Source organism: Canis aureus, chromosome 3 (genome assembly GCF_053574225.1).
Source record: "Canis aureus isolate CA01 chromosome 3, VMU_Caureus_v.1.0, whole genome shotgun sequence".
In the NCBI taxonomy this organism is placed as follows: domain Eukaryota; kingdom Metazoa; phylum Chordata; class Mammalia; order Carnivora; family Canidae; genus Canis; species Canis aureus.
In genome coordinates, this window is record NC_135613.1 from 28,943,143 (window position 1) to 28,964,287 (window position 21,145).

Sequence of the window (21,145 nt, forward strand, 5' to 3'; positions counted from 1 at the left end):
GCAGGGGGGGTGCCGGGCCGGCCCGAGGTGCCTGCACCCCGATTCTCCCCTCCAGGAGAAGGAGGGGATCCAGTGGGAGCCAAAGGACGACGACGACGAGGAGGAGGAGGGCGGCTGCGAGGAGGAGGAGGACGACCACATGGAGTTCTGCCGCGTGTGCAAGGACGGCGGCGAGCTGCTCTGCTGCGACGCGTGCCCCTCCTCCTACCACCTGCACTGCCTCAACCCGCCGCTGCCCGAGATCCCAAACGGTGAATGGCTCTGCCCGCGCTGTACTGTGAGTGTTACGCCCGCCCCGCCCCGCCCCAGCGCCCCGCCCCGCCCCCAGCGCCCCGCCCCGCCCCAGCGCCCCGCCCCCAGCGGGCTCTGCCCACAAAGGCCTGGCTTCCACGGGGCTGGGCCACGCCCACCACGGCCGTGACCTTACGGGCCCCGCTCCGCCAGCTGGGCCCTGCCCGCCAAGGCTCCGCCTCCGTAGCGCTAGGCCACGCCCACCCACGGAGCCTTGCCGGGAGGGCCGGGTCTTTGCGGGACGGTCCCCACCAGCGCTGGTCCGCCCACTCGCCAAGGCCCCGCCCACCGCGAGCCCCCCCTCCCCCCACCTCCCTGGAGCCCCGCCCACCATCTCACGAGATCCTTTCTCTGGAGACCCAGACACAGTTTTCTCTGAGCCGTAGTGAAGAAACAGGTGGTGATGACCCTCTCACCCCACTCCCACCACAGCCACCGCTCCTTGGGCATCTCTTTACGGCTTTCCAAGTTTCCCAGTACAGGCCTTGGTTATTCCCATTTTTATTTTTATTATTATTATTTTTTATTTTTTTGGTTATTCCCATTTTTAGATGACAAAACTGAGGCTCAGGGAGGTCAAGTGACTTGTCTCAAGCCGCACACAGCAGAACTGCGCCCTCAGACCCTCCTGGACCTGGCTTCTGTCCCAAAGGCTGGGGGTGATGAGAGGGCAGGAGGCAGGGAGAGAGTGGCACTCCCACCTTGCCCCCAGTCTCTGTATGGATTTGAGGGCTTCGTGCCCCGAATTGTCCCCCAGGCCCACCCCCAGTGCTGGGATGCCTGCCCTCTGGATCCTGGGAGGTCATGTGGCCAGTGCTGTTATTCTGTGTGCATCTGGGCTTCTGGTTTGGGCGCGTGTGTCCGTGTGCATGGGTGTGCACACACCCATGTTGCCCATCTCCTGTGTGTGCAGCGTGTGCAGGCTCCCAAGGACAGGGCAGTATCATGGAGTCACGGTGGTGCTGACTTAGGGAGCAGGGAGGCTTGTTGGAGAGAGCCATGTGACAATCTGATGTCACCAGAGCCTCAGGGTGGGGCCCCTTGGCTAAACCCTAAACTTAGGGACTCCCCTCTGTTCACAGTGCCCCCCGCTGAAGGGCAAAGTCCAGCGGATCCTACACTGGAGGTGGACGGAGCCCCCTGCCCCCTTCATGGTGGGGCTACCAGGGCCCGACGTGGAGCCTGGTGTCCCCCCACCCAAGCCCCTGGAGGGCATTCCGGAGAGAGAGTTCTTTGTCAAGTGGGCTGGGCTCTCCTACTGGCACTGCTCCTGGGTGAAAGAGCTACAGGTGAGGCCCCCTTACCCCCTGGGCAGGTGTGGCTGTCCTAAGGCTTCTATCCTGAAAGGTGTTGGCTAGCACTGAGTATGGAGCATTATTGGGAGGCAGGGACGGGGAGGCTAAAGGTAAAGTTGTCCTGCTGGGGACCCGGCAAGGGGAACTGGGTCGGGGACATAGGGGGGCCAGAGACCCTGTGTCTCCTGTGACCTCCGCCCCTCTGCAAGCAGCTGGAGTTATACCACACGGTGATGTATCGCAACTACCAAAGAAAGAATGACATGGACGAGCCACCACCCTTTGACTACGGCTCCGGTGACGAGGATGGCAAAAGTGAGAAAAGGAAGAACAAGGACCCTCTCTATGCCAAGATGGAGGAGCGCTTCTACCGCTATGGCATCAAGCCTGAGTGGATGATGATTCACCGCATCCTGAACCACAGGTGGGTGCCCAGTGAGGTGCCTGCAGGTCGGGGACACACCAGCTCCTGTACCCTGTGGAGTGGGCACAGGACTGTACGTGGGTGCAGCGGGGGCAGGAAGAGGAGATGGCGGGCCCCCTCTGTCAACAGTTTGCCCCACTAGAGGGGGTACCATATGCACATAAATCCGTTTGTGTACACATGTTGTCACATGTGGACACATGTCATGTTCATGGTGGGAGTACAGTTCCAAAGTCATGTATATAAAGGGCAACTTGATGAACAGCCTGTGATGCTTATACAGAGTGGGACCATCAGTGGGTCAGGATGCTTGTGCTCCTGCAGTAGGGTCCTGGGCTCCGAGGTGGCCTCAAGTCTAGGGGTGTATATGCAATTGATCCTCCTTTATGACAACAGCTAACACTACTGAGCACTATCTACCTCGACAGGTAGATGTTTTATTTCTATCCCTTTTATGGATGTGCCAACAGGCACAGCAAGGTTAAGTCACTTGCCCAAAGTCACACAGCCAAGGGGTGGTTGAGCTGGGATTTGAACCTAATGAGTTATGATGGTAGGATTTCCTTTCTCGGCCACTATTCCAAACCCCAGTGCCCTGAGGCAACTCTTGGCTGAGTAATCTGGAAATGCCCCAGGTGAGAGTGATCAGAGGCTGCGGAAAGCTGGATAGAGACCAGGGCAGGAAGCCTGTGGATCCCTTGAATTTGGCTTTGGTTTGGGGAGCAGTGGGAGCTCTTGCTGATTCTTGAGCTCAGGTGCTTGAGAACTGGCAGTGGCTAATGAGCTCTGCCCTGGAGGGGCTCAGGGTCCAGCCAACCAGAGGCGTCCTGAGCGGTGGGAGTTGGGCAGTGCAGAAGTTAAGAACCTGAGCCAGACCCAGGTTCTAATCCTGGCTCCCCATTTCCTGGGCACTGTGCTTCTGTGTTTCTCCTGTGAAGTGGGATCACGAGAGTACCCCCCAGGGCTGTTGTGAGGGCCAGAGGCATGTGCCAGCACCTGCTAGAGCAGCTTTCAGGAAGAAGGTAGGCAGGAGTGCCCTCTTGCTATCCCCAGCCCTCACTTAGAACAGTTCATTTTTAAAAAAAAGATTTTATTTATTTATTTGAGAGAGAGAGAGAGAAAGAGAGAGAGCGCAAGTGAGAGGAGGGGCAGAGGGAGAGATAAGCAGACTCCCCACTGAGAGTGGAGTCTGACTTGGGGCTTGATCCCAGGACCCTGAGATCATGACCTGAGCTGCCCAGGCACTCTGAGAATGACTCCTGTAAAGAAGGTTAGATCCTATGCAAACCTAAGCCTCCCACTGAACTGACCTGCAGTTTTTAACCTTTATTAAATTCCACTTTAGAAACATTCGTGGCAATCTTCCTCCCTGCTTTTAAGGCAGGGCAGGTGAATTTTCCCTACATTTATTACCCCAAGTCTGAGTAATGACTAAATATTTATTAAAAAAAAAAGACAAAAAAAAAACAACCGTCAGTTTCCATGGTGATGGGGGGATTGGTTTTTCCCTTAATGGTACCCTGGCTTGCAGCAGCCACAGCTTTTTTGATGGAGTCCTGGCTCTCCTGACCCCAGCCCAAGCTTGGGTGCCCACTCAGCTCAGGTTGGGTGGGAGGCTTCGAGCACTCTCCCAGCAGCTGGAATCAAGCTGAAGTGCAGCTTGCTTCTCTGGAACCCCCCTCCATGCTGTTAGCTTGGTCTTCAGGTCCCCGTGTTCCCAGGGGGTTTCAGAAGAGGTCACCCCACCTGCCCTTGTGGGAGTCTGTCCTAATTTACTTTGCAGAGATGGGACCAGGATGGGCATGGCTCTGGTCCTTTGAATTTTTTAAGTTAAAATACAAAGGCCTGGGGTGCCTGGGTGGCTTTGTCGGCTAGGCATCTGCCTTCTGCTTGGGTCATGATCCAAGACCCTGGGATCAAGTTCCGCCTTGGACTCCTTGCTCAGCGGGGAGCCTGCTTCTCCCTCTGGCTGCTGCTTCTCCTGCTTATGTTCTTTCTCTCTCTCTCTGGCAAATAAATAAAATCTTAAAAAAATAAAATACAAAGGCCTCTGGTCAGGGGAGAGGACTGTCCAATTCAGACCCCCTGCCCTGATAGGATTGGTCACTGTGATGGAGGTTGGAAGTGTCTCAGGCTCTCTGCTCCTCTGTGAGTGTGGCCTGTCCCCTGTCCCTCTCCAGCTCTGCCACTCACCCCATATTCTCATCCTTGGTACTCATTGTGTGGCTTCAGGTAAGCCGCTTCACTTCTCTAGAGTCACTGCCCTGGTGCTTTCCTCTTGGCTGGGCTCATGATCCCTAGGGCATCCTGTGAGTTACCCTCCCAGACTCCCTATACCCCGACCCAGACCACCAGCCCACCCCTCCCCTACCACCCATGTGCTGTGTTGCAGCTTCGACAAGAAGGGGGACGTGCATTACCTGATCAAGTGGAAGGACTTGCCCTATGACCAGTGTACCTGGGAGATTGACGACATTGACATTCCCTACTATGACAACCTGAAGCAGGCCTACTGGGGCCACAGGTATACCGGCCACCTGGCTGTCCCCAGGCTGCTGCCTCCTGCTGGCCTGAGCTTGGCTCATCTGCCTGCCCTTTTCTTTCTCAGGGAGCTGATGCTGGGTGAGGATGCCAGGCTGCCCAAGAGGCTGGTCAAGAAAGGCAAGAAGCTCAAGGACGATAAACAGGAGAAACCGCCAGACACACCCATTGTGGATGTGAGCAGGGAGGGGGCAGTGGCTGGGGTTGCCGGGTCCTGCTGCCCCAGACTGGGCCTTGGAGGCTGGCATGTTCTGCGGATGTGGTGCGCTGGGTGCCCTTGGGTTCAGTCCACTTAAGCCGGGCAGCGGACGGGACAAGGTGATGAAGACCCGGCCCTGTCCCACCAGGGCGAGCTCCACCCTGGGATCTAGGGCCCCCAGCCTGATGCAGAGGGGTACCTCCCGGGGCACAGAGGCCTGGCTTCCTGTGAAATTGAACAAAGTGGGGGGCAAATGGTCTCTGCTCAGCACACATGTTCACATTACTTTAGAGGAGCTAATTCCCAGCGTTTCAATCAATTTCAGGAGCACTGCAGCTGATCTGTAATTCTGCACTATTCTTAGCTTTCCTGGGAGAGGAGACCCTCCCCAGCTTGCCTTACCCCAGCTCTGAGCCCATCAGGGTGTGGAAGGTTGACCTTTATTCATTCAGCAGACTTCTCTGGGGTGTCTGCCAGCTTTTGGAACAAGGACTCTGGCCCCATTTCAAGAAGTGTTCATCTCCCCCGGGCCCATGGCGGGTACACACAGAACCTGGGGGTTCAGCCTGGAACTGGGGGATGCCAGGGGAAGGCACATGGGCCTGGAACATCTAGAGGACTTCATGGGGGAGGCAGCCTTGAGCTGCAGGATAAAGGAGACAGAGAGTGATGTTTAGGATCAAGGGAAAGAAGCACTCAGGCATGCACCAAACAAATGTTGACCAAGTGTCCACCAGGTCCCAGGTACCATGTAGGGCTTGGGAGGCAGTGGTGAACAGGACAAGTATGGTGACTGCAACCTGGGCTCAAAGTCAGAGAACCCAACAATCAGGAAACCACCCCATTGGAAATGTACAGGGCGGCCACAGGAGGACATGGGAACACCTAAGCCAGGCTGGGAGTGTTCCAGCCAATACCTGAAGGATGCATGAGTAGGCAGGCTTGAGAGGAGTGAGGATAGAATTCCAGGCAGGGGAATAGTGTGTGCCAAGCCCGGGGCTGGGCTCTCGTGCCCCAGATTCAGGGAGTATCTGGACCTCTCTCTCCTCCTCTGTAGCCCACGGTCAAGTTTGACAAGCAGCCCTGGTACATTGACTCGACGGGTGGCACGCTGCACCCGTACCAGCTGGAGGGCCTCAACTGGCTGCGCTTCTCCTGGGCCCAGGGCACTGACACCATCCTGGCTGACGAGATGGGGCTGGGCAAGACCGTGCAGACCATTGTCTTCCTCTACTCTCTGTACAAGGAGGTGTGTGGGCAGGGGCAGGGATCCCCGGGGGCAGGGGAGCAGCACTGGCCACAGGTGGTCAGCCTCACTGCATCCATCTGCCTGTCTCCAGGGGCACTCCAAGGGGCCCTACCTGGTCAGTGCTCCCCTGTCCACCATCATCAATTGGGAGCGTGAGTTCGAGATGTGGGCACCCGACTTCTATGTGGTCACTTACACGGGGGACAAGGAGAGCCGCTCCGTGATCCGGGAGAATGAGTTTTCTTTTGAGGACAACGCCATTCGGAGCGGGAAGAAGGTGTTTCGCATGAAGGTGAGTGTCCCTTAGCCCCAGGGGTACCCTGGAGAGGCTCCTGGTCCGCCCCTGGTACCATCAACATGCTGCATTTGGGCAGGAGTCCCTCAGCTCAGGCGCCTGCCCGTGCAGGCCTGTGACTGGCCAAGGGCTGCTCTCCAGGCAGAGTTCCGAGCCGTGTCAGTATCCTGGGGCCACTGTAACAAAGCACCGCAAACCAGAGGGCTGAAAACAACAGAAACTTACTTTCTACTGGTTCTCGAGGCTGGAAATCTGAAATCAGGGTGTTGGCACGACTGTGCTCTCTCTGAAGGCACTAGGGGAGGATCCGTCCCGCCTGCTCTGGCTTCTGCTGCCTATTGGCGTTCCTTGGCTCATGACTACATCACTCCCATCTCTGCCTCTGGGCACAGGGCCGCCCCTCATCCTATCAGTGTCTATAGAGACGCCACTCATACTGGATTCAGGACCCACCCTGGTCCAGATGGTCTCATCTCAACTGATTATACCTGCAAAGACCATAACTCCTAAAAGGGGCACATTCTGAGGTACAGGGTGGACATGGATTCTGGGGGCGGGGGGACATGATTCAACCTGGCACACCAGCTGTGTGACCTCTCTGTGCTTCAGATTCTTCTCACCAAGATGAGCTAAGAGATCTGCCCACAGGGTTGTGAAGGGTTCACTGAATGAGCTAGGCAGGGTCTCTCAGACTTGATCGTGTCACTGGGGGTTGAAGGGCCGGTTCTGATCCAGCCACTCTGGGGTGGGGCCTGAGACGCCACATGTGTGACAAAGTCTCAGGAGATACGGATGCCTCTGGTCCTCAGACTCACTTTGAGGAGCACTTGGGACAGTGCATGGCACATGGTAGGCCCTCAACTCATGTTAGCACTGACCTTAGCTGTGGCACTCGGGGCTGGCAGTCACCTCCCAGGAACCCCGGGGGTTCTCACCCCAGCTTACTCCAGCACCGTGGAACAGCTATGACCCCGGGGGATGCCCGGTAACTATTTGTTGAATGAGGGGATCACTCAGTGACTCCAAAGGGGTCAGGTGATGGGCCTGTGGGCCAGTAAGTCACAGAAACCTCTCCTGAGCTCACGCTGGGGTCCTATGATGTGCTGGACATGCTGCAGACTCATCTCTTTTCTTTTTAAAAAAAATTGTGGTAAAATAGGGGTCCCTGGGTGGCTCAGTCAGTTAAGCATCTGACTCTTGGTTTCAGCTCAGGTCATGATCTCAGGGTCATGAGGTTGAGCCCCACGTCAGGCTCTGCCTTAGCATGGAGTCTACTTGGGTTTCTCTCCCTCTTCCTCTCCCTCTGCCCCTCCCCACAGCATGCTCTCCCTCCCTCTCTCCAATAAGTAAATGGGTGCCTGGGTGGCTCAGTTGATGAAGCGTTTGCCTTCACCTCAGGTCATGATCCTCGGGTCCTGGGATTTGAGCCCCTGGGATTTGATGAGCAGGGAGCCTCCCTTTCCCTCTGCCCCTCTCCTGCTCTGATCGCGCTCTCTCTCTCTCTCTCTCTCAAATAAATGAATAAAATCTTTATAAAAAAACAAATTTTTTAAAAAATAAAAAATTGTGGTAAAATACACAATCATAAAATTTACCATCATAACCATTTTGTGTTGTCATTAGGGCCACTAAGTATACTCACTTTTTTTTTATTTTTATAATCTTTAATTTATTTATTCATGAGAGACGGGGGTGGGGGTGGGGGCAGATACACAGGCAAAGGGAGAAGCAGGCTCCATGCAGGGAGCCCGATGCAGGACTTGATCCCGGGCCTCCAGGATCACGCCCTGGACCGAAGGCGGCGCTAAACCGCTGAGCCACCTGGGCTGCCCAGTACACTCACTTTTTCATGCAGCCATCACAGCATGTACCTCCAGAACTTTGTCATCTTGCAAAACCCAAACTTGGTCTCCAGCAAGCAGTAACGCCTCTGCCTGCCCAGCCCCTGGCACCCACCCAGCTTCCTCCCTCTCTAACCTCGACGACTCTCCATACCTCCTTCACGTGGGATTGTGCAGTATATGCTTTTCTGTGTTTGGCTTCCCTTGCCGAGCGTAATATCATCCTCATCCATGGTCACACGGGGCTGGATGCCCTCCCTTCTTAAGGCCGAATAACGTTCCACTGTGTGAACAGACCGCATTTTGAAATCTGTATTCACTCATTTGTCCACAGATGCTTGGGTTGTTTCCACGTTTCAGTTCTTGTGAAACGTGGATGTGCCAATATTTGTTCAGATCCCTGTTCCACTTCTTTGGGGCCTTTCGGGTCTGTCCCCAGAAGTGGCACTGTTGGACGCTGGGGGGACTTTGTGTCATTCTGTGAGGAACAACCTGTGCTCTTTGGATTCTCATGGCATTCCTCACATACACAGGATTGTGCCCTTTTTACCAGATGGGAGACTGAGGCTCTGGAGATTGATTAACTTGACTGAGGTCTAGCTCAGAAGGGCAGGGTCTGGTGCAAACCCAGAGATGCCCCTCTGCCCATCTCAGGCCCCTTCCCACAGGGACGCTGGTCACTGGGAGAGCCAGGACAGGCTCCTTCCTTTGTGGGGCCCAGTGAAGAATGAAGATCCATGGCCCCTGGTTCTAGTGCAGGAAACAGCTTTTCCCTGTGTCCCGTGGTCCCTCTCTCTCCCCAGGTTGTGGTTTTTATTGGCTGTTTAATGTCATGTTCCCTCAACATGGGGCTACCCTCAGGGTGAGTGCCCCCCATGCCCGGACCTGGCCTCCACGAGGGGCTTGAGGTGTTGGTGTTTGCTGGGCAGAGGTCTGGCCACTGGAGGCTCTACTGTCCCCGTCGGCCTCCCCTTATGAAACACCAATTCAATGATATCATTACTAGGAATTTCAAGTCAGCACCTGCAGAGCGTTTAGCCTCAAATGCAGGGCCACTTCTCTGTTAGAATCCTGGCTCAGCCATCCATGGGCCATGGGAGCCTGGGGGTGCTTGTCCAGCCTGAGACCCCACGGGCCATACATAGGGACAGAGGGGGCATAGCGGAGTGACCTGAGGATGAGCACAGGCTCATCTTCCTGGCTGCCCCTCAATGGCAGTGTTTCCTTTGCTCGGGGAGTGGTGCCTGGGTCTCAGCTTAACCTTCTGCCCATCCTCTCAGTCCCAGGGCTTCTCCGGGCCCTCAGGGGTCCTGCCACCCTTCCCTTATGCCTCCTGGTCTCTGGAGACCCTATCTGCTCCCCTCCCAGATGCTCTTCTTCCCCTCCAGAAAGAAGTGCAGATCAAATTTCACGTCCTGCTCACCTCCTATGAGCTCATCACCATCGACCAGGCCATCCTGGGCTCCATTGAGTGGGCCTGCCTCGTGGTGGACGAGGCCCACCGGCTTAAGAACAACCAGTCCAAGGTAGGTGGTGGTGGCGGCTGCTGGCCCCTGGAGCCCCCACCCACCCCCTGGTGGGCCAGCTGGCTGCCCCATGCCTCCTGACCAGCCTCCTCCCCCTCAAAGTTCTTCAGAGTCTTAAACAGCTACAAGATCGATTACAAGCTGCTGCTGACGGGGACCCCCCTTCAGAACAACCTGGAGGAGCTTTTTCACCTGCTCAACTTCCTGACTCCAGAGAGATTCAAGTGAGCTGGGGGGCTTGGTCGGGGGGCCGAGCAAATGGGCAGCTAGGGAAGGAGCGGGAGTGTCTGATGGCGGCACCCCAGCTGCTTGCTGGAACTTGGCTTCCTCATCAGTAGAATGGGAGCATGAGCAAGCCTGCCCTGAATGACCTGTGCGGGAGGGGCTGCGGGTTGGCAGGTGCTCAGGGGACATGGTGACTGTTCCTCAAGGAGAACCTGCGAGTCCTTTGGGGCTCTCCTCCTTACCCCCATGCCCAGGCTTGTTCCTTCCTCTCCGTGGAAACCCAAGTGACCACATGGGTGCAGTGATGGGCACAGAACATTGGGGGTGGCATTGGATATAGGGGCAAACCTGTGGCCATTGGGAATCCTGGGGTCTCCTTCCTTGGCCTCCCTGTCTTCACTTACCTCATTTTTCGGCTCAGAATGCAGGGGCTCAGGGTGGACAGTGCTGACTTTGGAATTGGGAGGATAGATTGGAGGGCAGGCTGGACCATATAACCTTGGGCCCCCCTCAGGCTCAGTTTCCTTTTCTGTAATATGGGTAAGCATTCTAGAGCCTTCATGTCCAGGATAGCTTTGAGGAGAGGAACATATCCTATGTAGCTGAGAGAGCAGTGTGGGGGCGTTGGGGATGGGGGGGCCCTGGCTTAGATGGACACTTAGGGCTCCCAGGCCCAGCAGCCAACCGGCCTGCCCTATGGCCCTCTGGTCCCCCCAACCCCAGTCCTGGCTCCTTCTGCAGAGGGCTTTGGCTTGCTTCAGTCCCCTGCTCCTGGCTCTTATCCCCATTCTTTCTTGCAGCAATCTGGAGGGCTTCCTGGAGGAGTTTGCTGATATCTCCAAGGAAGACCAGATCAAGAAGCTGCATGACCTGCTAGGGCCACACATGCTGAGGCGGCTCAAGGCTGATGTCTTCAAGAACATGCCAGCCAAGACTGAGCTGATTGTTCGTGTGGAGCTGAGCCAGATGCAGAAGTGAGTGGATGTCTGGCCCGTTGGGGCCCCACCACAGAGCAGTGGGCCTCATCTCCCCCTGGGCTTGTCTTCCCCCAGGTCTGACCTGACCTTCCTGCACTGCTTCCCAGGGTGGTGGGAAGGCTCTCTGGCCCCACTGAGGCCTTGACTTGATTTTTGCACACATTTCTTTGACCTGTTCAGTGGTTAGGGTTGGGGCTGCCCGAGTTCTTGCACTGTCCCCAGTAACTTGCTGGGTGACTCCAGGCCTCCCCTGGTCTCCTGTAAATTGTGCTGGCTGGAAGCCCCTGGCCTCCCTGCAGAGCAGAGTGTTCTCTCAGGGGCTGCTGTGCCCTGGTGTCCAGCCTGCCTCTCCTCCTCGCCCTGCTGCAGGAAGTACTACAAGTTCATCCTCACGCGGAACTTCGAGGCACTCAACTCCAAGGGGGGTGGGAACCAGGTGTCGCTGCTCAACATCATGATGGATCTGAAGAAGTGTTGCAACCACCCCTACCTCTTCCCAGTGGCTGCTGTGGTAGGTCCCTATGGCCGCCCCGTGGCCACTGTGGTAGGTACCCATGGCCACCATGGTCAGGGCATGAGGCTGCCGCCGTGTGTTCCTTTTGCCCACTGCAGTGTGTATCCATGGCTGCCACAGTGCCCCTGGCTGCTGTGGCAGGCCCTCTGCCCTCCACCCTCCCCGAGTATGAAGACTTAGAGGTGACATAGGTCCTCTTTATGCCAAGTTTCTCTATTACTACCTCCATCCATTGCTCAGGCAAGCCCTCTCCTTCCCTTGCCCCTTCCTTATGATCATAAAGTAGTGGGGGATAGGGAGGCACCCCAAGGTCTCCTCCAGCCTCAGCATCAGGGGATCCCAGGCTGATCTGGTTGTGCTCAGTCACGGAGGGGGTCAGGCAGGCCTGAGTGGTGCCCCGGGTGATTCTGATACGCAGCCCTGGGTGAGAAACTAGATCCCAGCCCTGTGATCTCAGCAAAGCCAGTTGTCCCTCTCTGAGCCTCGACTTTTTCCTCTCTAAAACGGGGCAATAGTACCTGCCTGAGAGTGAAGGCTAGATGCAAAAGTGCACGTGAGGTGCTCTCACAGGGAGCCTGGCATGGCTGTCCCTGTCACCACTGTCACTACTATTCTGGTTCTCATTGAAGCCCTCGGCAGTTTAGGGAACTCCCGAGGGGAGCAGACAGATGCAGTGCGAGGTGTGGGGGGCTGTCCTGTGGGTGATCTGCACTTAAGGCAACCCAGGTCACTCTCACCACTCTGGCACAACAGGGGCTTTCAGACAGATGTAGGTCCTACCCAGCTGGGGTTCGGGGTTGGCCTGGCCAGGAGGCGCCCCACGGTGACGGCAGAGACTAGGCATAATTCCTTCTGGGAAGCCGGCTTAGTTTAAGACTCTCATCTGCCGGCTTCCTGATGTCCCTGGCATCTTGGTGGAGTGCCAGCAGGGGGAGACGGAGGGCGGGCCAACACAGCTGCGCTCTGCCTGGGAACACCGTGCTGGGAGGGGACCCGTGAGATGCATGGCCTGGCCGTGAGATGCGTGGCCCGGCTGCCTCTGCTGAGCCTGGCCTGACCCTGGGCTCGGGCTTTGTGCTCAGCCCATTACTGGGCCTCTGTCCATCCCTGCGGGCCTCAGTGCAGAGCCGGAGAGGAGAGGGGATGCCTCCCCCAGTGCCCCACCTTCTGCTGTGTCTGCAGGAGGCCCCTGTCCTGCCCAATGGCTCCTACGATGGCAGCTCCCTGGTCAAGTCTTCAGGCAAGCTCATGCTGCTGCAGAAGATGCTCAAGAAGCTGCGGGACGAAGGGCATCGTGTGCTCATCTTCTCCCAGGTGAGCTGGCCCTGAGTGGCTGGCTCACCTCTCTGCCTCCCTCAGCCTCAACCACACACACTGCAGAGGCCATCCCTGCTAGCCGAGAGCACAACCCTCTGGCAGCCCCCAAGGCCTGGTGCTGTTCCCATGTGGGCTGCATGTCAAAAGCCGTTCTGCTGTGTCCTGGCCTGACGTGGCCAAGGAAAACGGGCTGGGTGCCAAGTTCTAGGCACCCAGGGCATGTTGGCTACAAAGGCCAGTGTTGTCCTCACCACCCACCCCTTCTGGCCTGTTCCTCTCTAGGCAGTGAGCCTGCTTTGATGTCCAGGCTGGGACAACAGCCCTAGCCCCTCACCCCTGCAGTCTGACTTGTCACAGAGGGGCAGCCTTGGGACTTGTTTGGGAGGAGCCTGCATGGGGGCGGCTCCGGGAGGCCATCTCCAGCACTTATAGCATTGCCTCTTGGGTGGTCAGAGGCACACTGTGCAGCCTCGGGGGTCTGCTGGTTTGTGGGCCCCATTCTTTCATTCCTCTAGTTGCATTTGTGCTCCATCAGACTTTGTGCTCCGCATGGGGCCTGTCCCTGTCCTTGAAATACCCACGGTCCAGTGTGAGAGATGGAGGAAAAGAGATAGTTACTTAGTTCTGGGGTCTGTAGTGGAAGTCATAAGAATGTTCCTGTGGGGTCCTGGTGAAAATGCTCCTGTCTGATGAGGCTGAGCCAGGCCCCTTGCTCATGGCCACAGGGTAGGATGTGTCTCCTCTGTGTATTAAATTAAACTCATAACAGCTGCTCCTGCCTGCAGCCCCCAGTCCCATCACGAGCCCACAGGAGGTCAAGGGATTTGGGGAAAGCTGACTAAGCCTGGGTCTATGCACTGGCCTGGAGACCATCCAAATTCCTCCAGCCCCCTGCCAACATAAGACAGGATTCTGGGCTGAGGCCTCAAGGGACCAAGATAGAAGGAGCTGCAGAGGGAAAGTACCAGAGACAGAGCCTTCCCATCTGAAATGAGCCTACAAACTTCACCTCTGAAACTCATGACAAAACTGGACGTTGAGATGTCCCACAGAACAGTAAGTAGAATCCAAATGAAAGGAATCCTAGAATAGCCTGAAAAAGACTTCAGACAAACATGTTTAGGATCCTCAAAATTGATGGAGTTAATAGCCTCGCATCAATCAAAAGAAATCAGTTGAGCACAAGCAGGAAAAAATGAAACAAGAATACTTGGACAGGAAAAGGATCTGTGTGGAACTGAAATAAAACACTTCCAGATTGGATAAACTCTCAACCTGATGAAGGCAATGCTGATGAATGGGACCCAGCCCTGTGGGATCTCCCCAGAATACAGCTGAGAGAGAGAGAGAGAGAGAGAGAGCGAGTGCTTAGGAATGAGAAGTTGCACGGAGGATCCCTGGAGAGGCTCCTGTAATCCTCTGACAGCCGCAGAAGTAGAAGAGAAAACAGTGACTAAGCTGGACTCAGTGAGAGTTTGCAGAGCTAGAGAAAAACACGAGGTCTCAGATCGGAAGTGCACTCTGGAGTACCAAGCAAGATAAATATAAGGCCCCAGGCCCATCACAGGGAAATCACATCACTTCAGACTTACTACCTACAAAGGAATGATGATCAGACTGTCCTCAGACTTCTCAGCAGCAATAGGTGACAGGAGACCAGTGCAAATTTGCAGTACCCTGTGGGAGTAGATTGTTTTATATCCAGCTGAACTATCTCTCAAGAATGAAGGGAGATACACAGGGGTATGGGAGCCCAGAGGGACTGCCTTCCTCTTATAAGGGGGAGCAAAACCAGGGAAGACTTCACAGAAGAGGTGCTGTTTGAATTCCCTAGGCAGTAAGGGGGTGGGCATTCCAGGAGGAAAGTCCATGTAATTTGAGATGGCTGGGGGGTATGATGGAAGCATTGAGAAATGAAGCGCAGGTGGACTGGACACTAAATCCTGTAAGCCTGGAATGCCAGAGCAAGGAGCTGGGACTTTCTTCTATGAGTTAAGGGCAGGGAGACTGCCTCATGCTCAGACCTGTGTTTCAGGCAGATGGCTGTGGGGCTGGCATGGGGATGACTGTGGCTCCAGGGGTTGAGGTGGTTCTTCAGAGAGCCCCACGTCTGGTCTGCCTGGGTCCTGCCTGCCTCCCCACTCAGCACGCTGTTCTATCTTCCCCCAACTGTCATGGGGTCCTTGCCCACGGCCCCATGGGGTTCCCTGCTCTGTGGCAGCCCCTTAGGCATACCATGTCCCCTGCAGATGACCAAGATGCTGGACCTTCTGGAGGACTTCCTGGAGTATGAGGGCTACAAGTATGAGCGGATTGACGGTGGCATCACGGGGGGCCTCCGGCAAGAGGCGATCGACAGATTCAACGGTAGTCCTGCCTCACCCAGGGTTTTTGTTTTTGTTTTTTAAGATTTTATTTATTCATGAGAGAGAGAGGCAGAGGGAGAAGCAGGCCCCATGCAGGGAGCTGGATGTGAGACTTGATCCTGGGTCTCCAGGATCATGCCCTGAGCCAAAGGCAGACACTCAACCACTGAGCCACCCAGGTGTCCCATCCCAGGGGTTCTTGATTGGGATCCCATGTCTGCCTTTTCTCCCAGGCTAAGCTCTTAGGCCACCCAACTGATGTTCAGATTAGCTTCCCCTCAAATGGCTGAAGAAAGCAAGCCCATCCCTAGATCCTAACAGCTGCCCCTTATTTTTCAATGCTGAAAGGAATTCCATGGAACTTCTGGGGGCCAGCTGGGGTGCTAAGGGGCCCAGGAGGTAATACCTGTTCAGGACTGAGAACCAGACAGGGAGGAAAGTACCACATGTTACTAGATGGAGCTGACTGCTGAGGGTCTGGCTGGTACCTGTGGGCTTCTGGTCCTGACACCAGATAAACACCAGTCATGAGCAGAGCAGGGCAGACGCTGCCATCGTAAAACACAGCGGGAGGGATGATGCTGAGCACCTGCTCCTTGCGGGCTACTTCCTGGAGTCAGGGAGGAAGAGTACACCAACGTACTCCCAATCTGCTCTCTTCCTTACCTGGGAAGGAGAGGCGAGGTACGCTCGCTCGCTCGCTCTTCAGTGAAGGACACAGCGGAGGGGGGAGTGGTCAGATGACCCAGTGCCTCTTTAGGGGCAAGATTTGCAGCAAGTAATGAGCTGTTTCCCTGGGGCCTGTGGCTGTCCCCTGCTTTCCACCGTCAGAACAGAGCTGGGGCCTCACTGCCCGGATGCCCAAAGGATGAAAGACTGAGCTCTGCAGGGCTGACCCTCACCAGAGATGTTCCCCGTGTTGCTGGCTATTTGTAGTTTGTTCTTTGCCCATCTGGGCTTTGAGAATCAACTTCCTTCTCATTCTGGCTCCCTCCTGTTGAGTCAGGACTTGGCACACCTGGGGGCTAAGTGGGGCTCGAGTGGTGCTCTGTGCCCACCCTGGGCCCCCAGCCTCTTCCAGCGTCCCTGGCAGCTGTGGTGGTTGCTGTCCATGGTGGGGTCACAGTTCCTGGCATCCCCCTCCCCTCTCCTATCCTCGCCTGCCCTGCTCTCTGCGGCAGCCTGGTCCCTCCCTCCCATCTCTGACCCCATGGGCACCAGCACCGCCTCTTTTCTTCAGCCCCTGGGGCGCAGCAGTTCTGCTTCCTCCTCTCCACCCGGGCGGGTGGCCTGGGCATCAACCTGGCCACAGCGGACACAGTCATCATCTACGACTCGGACTGGAATCCGCACAATGACATCCAGGTCTGTGGCCCTGACGCCAAAACACTCTCCGAGAGCCCCTTACTATCCCCTGGTTCTGTGAACTTTCCATACCTCACCCTCAGACTGTTTTGGGGTTTCATGTTCCCCAGGGCCAGGCTCATGGAGTCCCAGCCCCAACAGGGGCCCCAGGAGGCGAGTGGAGGCTTGCCCCCACTGTTCTGGCTCCCTCACTGTACAAAAGAGGAAACGTCTAGAGAGGGCAGGCATCATGTCCAAGGACACAACAATTTAATTTGTGTGCCTGATAACCCCTGGTCCGTCCCATCACTCTTAGGAGCAAGGCCGTGGAAGGAGACAGGAGGGAGTCATGGGGCCCAGGGAGAGCCAGTTTGGGAGGAAGAAAGGGAAATAGAGTTAGGAGGACAGTCTGTGGGAGAAAAGATGAAGGAGGAAGCAAAAGGGGCTGCTGAGGAAGGCTGGGAGGGTTGGGAGTAGGTAGGGGTTGTGGAAGTAGAGACATACGCTGTTGTCGTTTGGCTACCCCACCTGGGGCAGGGATGGATTCACACACATGCTGAGTACATGGGGCACACACATGCACACACACTCATGTCTCATGCACACATGTGTACCTATGCACAGTCACCTGCACAGATGGAAGTACACTAGGGTCGCATCATTACAACATGTAATGCATGGAGCTTCAGGCAGTCCTCATAGCACCTGGGGCAGCTTTGCGGCCCTCCCAAGGCGGCTCTGCAGTCCCATCAGTGGCTCCCTCCAAGGGAGTTGCAGCCCCATCTCCCTATGATGGCCATCAGAGCCCCACATGGCTTCAATATATCCAGCACCTGGGCTCTACTGCCTCTGGTGTACAGCCCTGCCTACCTGCTGCCATGCCTGGTTCTACCTGTGCAGGCCCCCAGGAGACTACCCTGATGCATGCACATCTCCATGTGGTCACACAGCTGTTGCATGCAGAACATGCCCATGAGCACATGTCCATACCCCCTCCCCCCTTGAGATGCCCGGCCCTGCACCCCTAGCCTAATCTTTGGCTGAGTCCCAAGCCCTGAGCTGCTGCTTGCCCCCAGGCCTTCAGCCGTGCCCACCGCATTGGACAGAACAAGAAGGTGATGATCTACCGCTTTGTGACTCGGGCCTCAGTGGAAGAGCGCATCACGCAGGTGGCCAAGCGCAAGATGATGCTCACGCACCTAGTGGTGCGGCCTGGCCTCGGCTCCAAGTCTGGCTCCATGACCAAGCAGGAGCTGGATGACATCCTCAAGTTCGGCACAGAGGAGCTCTTCAAGGACGATGTGGAGGGTGGGTGTCCAGGGTGGTTGGGGGTGTGGCCTGGCCCACCCCACCCCACAGCCTCTCTCCTCTGCTCCCTGTCTCCTGGCCAGAGTGGGCAGGGCCAGGGTGGCATCTCTGGGCACTGCCCCTGCCTGGCCCTGCAGCCCCTCTGACTGTCCTACAGGCATGATGTCTCAGGGCCAGAGGCCTGTCACGCCCATTCCTGATGTCCAGTCCTCCAAAGGCGGAGCCCTGGCTGCCAGTGCCAAGAAGAAACATGGCAGCACCCCGCCAGGTAGGGGCTAACTCAGCCTAGCTCCCAGCTCCTCCTGCACTCAGTGTCTCTGGTCCTGGAGAGAAAAGGTTTCTCCCCAGCCTGCTGCTCTCTTTCTGTGTTTTGTCACACTCCCCTGGCCGTCCCCACCGGCCCCTCCTTTGTGTAGTCCGTGGGCAGGCAGTGGGGCTCTTAGGGGGCAGGTCCCACCCTGGTCACCATGCTTACCCCCGCGGCCCCTGCTGGGGGCTGAGAAGGGCCATGGTCTGGAGCCTATCCCTATGAGGTCCTCGCATGGGATTCGGACCCCCGCCGTGAGTCCCTTCACTCTGCATCCCATCTGCCTCAGGTGACAACAAGGACGTGGAGGACAGCAGTGTGATCCACTATGACGATGCGGCCATCTCCAAGCTGCTGGATCGAAACCAGGACGCCACGGACGACACGGAGCTGCAGAATATGAATGAGTACCTGAGCTCCTTCAAGGTGGCCCAGTACGTTGTGCGCGAGGAGGACGGCGTGGTAAGCCTGCGGCTGGGGCCTTATCCCCGCCCCGCCCCGCCCCGCCCCGCCCCGCCCCTGCCCCGCCCCGCCCCTGCCCTGCCGCCCTGCCCTGCCCCGCCCTGCCCCGCCCCGCCCCTGCCCTGCCGCCCTGCCCCGCCCCCCTGCCCTGCCTCCACCAACACAGCCCCGCCCCCGCTGCCTCTGACCCCGCCCCCACCGCCCCGCCTTGCCCACGCCTCCCCACCCATCTCCACCCAGCAAGCTTATCCCCCCGCCCCCCCAGGGCCATCCTCCTCAAGTCCCACCGCCCTCTGTGAGGACTCTGGATACTAATTATCATTTAGGAAACAGGGAGCCTCCTGAGGGCAGGGGTGTGGCTTATTCAATTCTGTACCCCTGTGCCTGGTGCGAAGCTAGAAAATACTTAATAGGTGAATGAGTGAATGAACCAATGAATGAATGAGTGAGTAGACAGCCGTGACAGGGGCAGGATGAAGGCCATTTGCGTCTGGGGTGATCACAGTGTCGTCCTGGAGTTCCCAGAGGGTGAGGTGCAGTGGAGACAGGACCAGGCTCTTAAGAGGCAGGGGTGCCCACTGTTGGCCCCACCCCTGAGCCACGGGGCCTGCAGGTCCTGCCCTCACTGGGGCCCCTGTGTCTGTGTGTCCAGGAGGAGGTGGAGCGGGAGATCATCAAGCAGGAAGAGAACGTGGACCCTGATTACTGGGAGAAGCTGCTGCGCCACCACTATGAGCAGCAGCAGGAGGACCTGGCCCGCAATCTGGGCAAGGGCAAGCGCATTCGCAAGCAGGTCAACTACAACGATGCCTCCCAGGAGGACCAGGGTATGTGGCCCCTGCAGGCAGGAAGCCCGTGGATGCTCAGAGTAGGGGCTGCATTGGGGGACGCCAGCCGGGGTGCAGTGTGTGGGGCTTCTTGAGAAAGGGAGTTTGGAGCAGGTGTGGGCTTTTGGTAGTCCGGACGAAGTAGATGGATAGTGGTCCAGTGACTTTAGCACTCTCACGGTGTGACCTTGGGCAAGCCTTGGTTTCCCCCATCTGTAAGAGAGGGTTGATCATGGGATGATGCCTTGGGATCTGGTGCAGGGCCGGTGGGATTCAGTAAGCTCTCAGGAGGTCCCCGGGGGGGCTGTTTTCATGGTCACTCCCTGCTGGGCTGGAGTTTAGGGGCTTGGCACGGCCCTGGGTGTGAGGGGCTCACTCTGCACTTTCCCTCATGGTCCCTCACAGAGTGGCAGGACGAGCTCTCAGATAACCAGTCTGAATATTCCATTGGCTCTGAGGATGAGGACGAGGACTTTGAGGAAAGGCCAGAAGGGCAGAGTGAGTCTGGGGCCCAGACCTATGTCCGGGAGCTGGTGGTCAGCCTGGAGTCCCTTGGGGTTCCCCGGGAGTGTCAGGATGGTCATCCATCCTTTGGAAGATGTCCTGAGGGGTCCTGCTGTCTTGGGGTGAGTTGGTGGGTGGGGTGGGATGGGGGGGTCAGGACACCCCGGGCTCCAGTGAGGTGTTGTGATGGGGCTCCTTCCCAGGTGGACGGCGACAGTCCAGGAGGCAGCTGAAAAGTGACCGGGACAAGCCCCTGCCACCTCTTCTTGCCCGTGTGGGTGGCAACATCGAGGTGGGGCCCGCTTGCACACCACTTACCCACTCCCCTTCCCCCTCCTCAGAACAGAGAGCTCACCCCTGCTACAGCTCTGGGGTATGGAGTAGGGGTGGAGGCAGGAGGGCAAGGGGCTTGCCCAAGGTCGCAGCTGTGTGGAGGTGGGGCTGGGACACACCTCTGCCCACTGGGTCCTGCCCCAGCCAGGGGCCTGTCTTCTGGGCTCCTCCCTGCCTCCTCCCCTCCAGATGTCTTTCTTTCTATCCCTGAATTGTCTGCTCCTGCACCCCGCTCCCTGCCCACCCAGGTGCTGGGCTTCAATGCCCGGCAGCGGAAGGCCTTTCTGAACGCCATCATGCGCTGGGGCATGCCCCCCCAGGACGCCTTCAACTCCCACTGGCTGGTGCGGGACCTCCGAGGGAAGAGCGAGAAGGAGTTTAGGTAAAGGTGGTGGCCCAGGGTGTGGTTGTCCGCCCTAGAGTGGGCAGGATCCACGGGGCGAGCCACAGGGCAAGCCACGGGTCAGGATCCATGGGTCATGCTGCATGACCAGCATTTGTGCTCCCACCTCGGGCCTGCCTTCTGGAGAATCCACTGTTGTCTGAGCTCTAGACCTGGCAGGGCTCATTGTAGAAAACACTGACTAGCTCCCCCTGAGCTGGACCAGATCCAGGGCAAGGGCTTTCCTAGGAGGTGCCCTTCCCAAGAGAGGTGCCCTCTGACCTTCTATGGAGGCCTGTCCCGTAGGCCTAGCTGGGAGGCCAGTGATGGATGATGGTTCCAGCCAGGGGCTTTGCTTGGGGTCCTGCCAGCCTCTCAGAGGCTCCTTGCTGGCTTCCCACCCCAGAGCCTATGTGTCCCTCTTCATGCGGCACCTGTGTGAGCCGGGGGCTGATGGCGCAGAGACCTTCGCGGACGGTGTGCCCCGGGAGGGCCTCTCGAGGCAGCACGTGCTCACCCGCATCGGGGTCATGTCACTAGTTAGGAAGAAGGTGGGTGAGTAAGTCTTGCCCAGGCCTTTCCTGGTGGCCCCTCCTGACCCTTGTGTGCCCCCTGGGG

At 57.3% G+C, this 21,145-nt stretch overlaps 1 protein-coding gene across 6 annotated transcripts in view; it reads left to right on the plus strand.

The window, feature by feature from the left end:
* CHD5 (chromodomain helicase DNA binding protein 5) overlaps nt 1-21,145 on the plus strand; it is a 61,102-nt gene that overhangs the window by 22,811 nt on the left and 17,146 nt on the right. For all 6 annotated transcript variants that reach the window (XM_077891444.1, XM_077891442.1, XM_077891443.1 and 3 more), the window contains 22 exons: nt 56-277; nt 1,374-1,580; nt 1,799-2,010; nt 4,403-4,534; nt 4,619-4,727; nt 5,808-5,999; nt 6,091-6,291; nt 9,524-9,661; nt 9,764-9,885; nt 10,687-10,860; nt 11,233-11,374; nt 12,560-12,691; nt 14,944-15,061; nt 16,301-16,425; nt 17,481-17,712; nt 17,870-17,980; nt 18,309-18,481; nt 19,134-19,308; nt 19,714-19,806; nt 20,016-20,104; nt 20,394-20,527; nt 20,934-21,078. In XM_077891444.1, the coding sequence (XP_077747570.1) occupies nt 56-277; nt 1,374-1,580; nt 1,799-2,010; nt 4,403-4,534; nt 4,619-4,727; nt 5,808-5,999; nt 6,091-6,291; nt 9,524-9,661; nt 9,764-9,885; nt 10,687-10,860; nt 11,233-11,374; nt 12,560-12,691; nt 14,944-15,061; nt 16,301-16,425; nt 17,481-17,712; nt 17,870-17,980; nt 18,309-18,481; nt 19,134-19,308; nt 19,714-19,806; nt 20,016-20,104; nt 20,394-20,527; nt 20,934-21,078 (3,378 nt within the window). The remainder of the gene's footprint in view (nt 1-55; nt 278-1,373; nt 1,581-1,798; nt 2,011-4,402; nt 4,535-4,618; nt 4,728-5,807; nt 6,000-6,090; nt 6,292-9,523; nt 9,662-9,763; nt 9,886-10,686; nt 10,861-11,232; nt 11,375-12,559; nt 12,692-14,943; nt 15,062-16,300; nt 16,426-17,480; nt 17,713-17,869; nt 17,981-18,308; nt 18,482-19,133; nt 19,309-19,713; nt 19,807-20,015; nt 20,105-20,393; nt 20,528-20,933; nt 21,079-21,145) is intronic.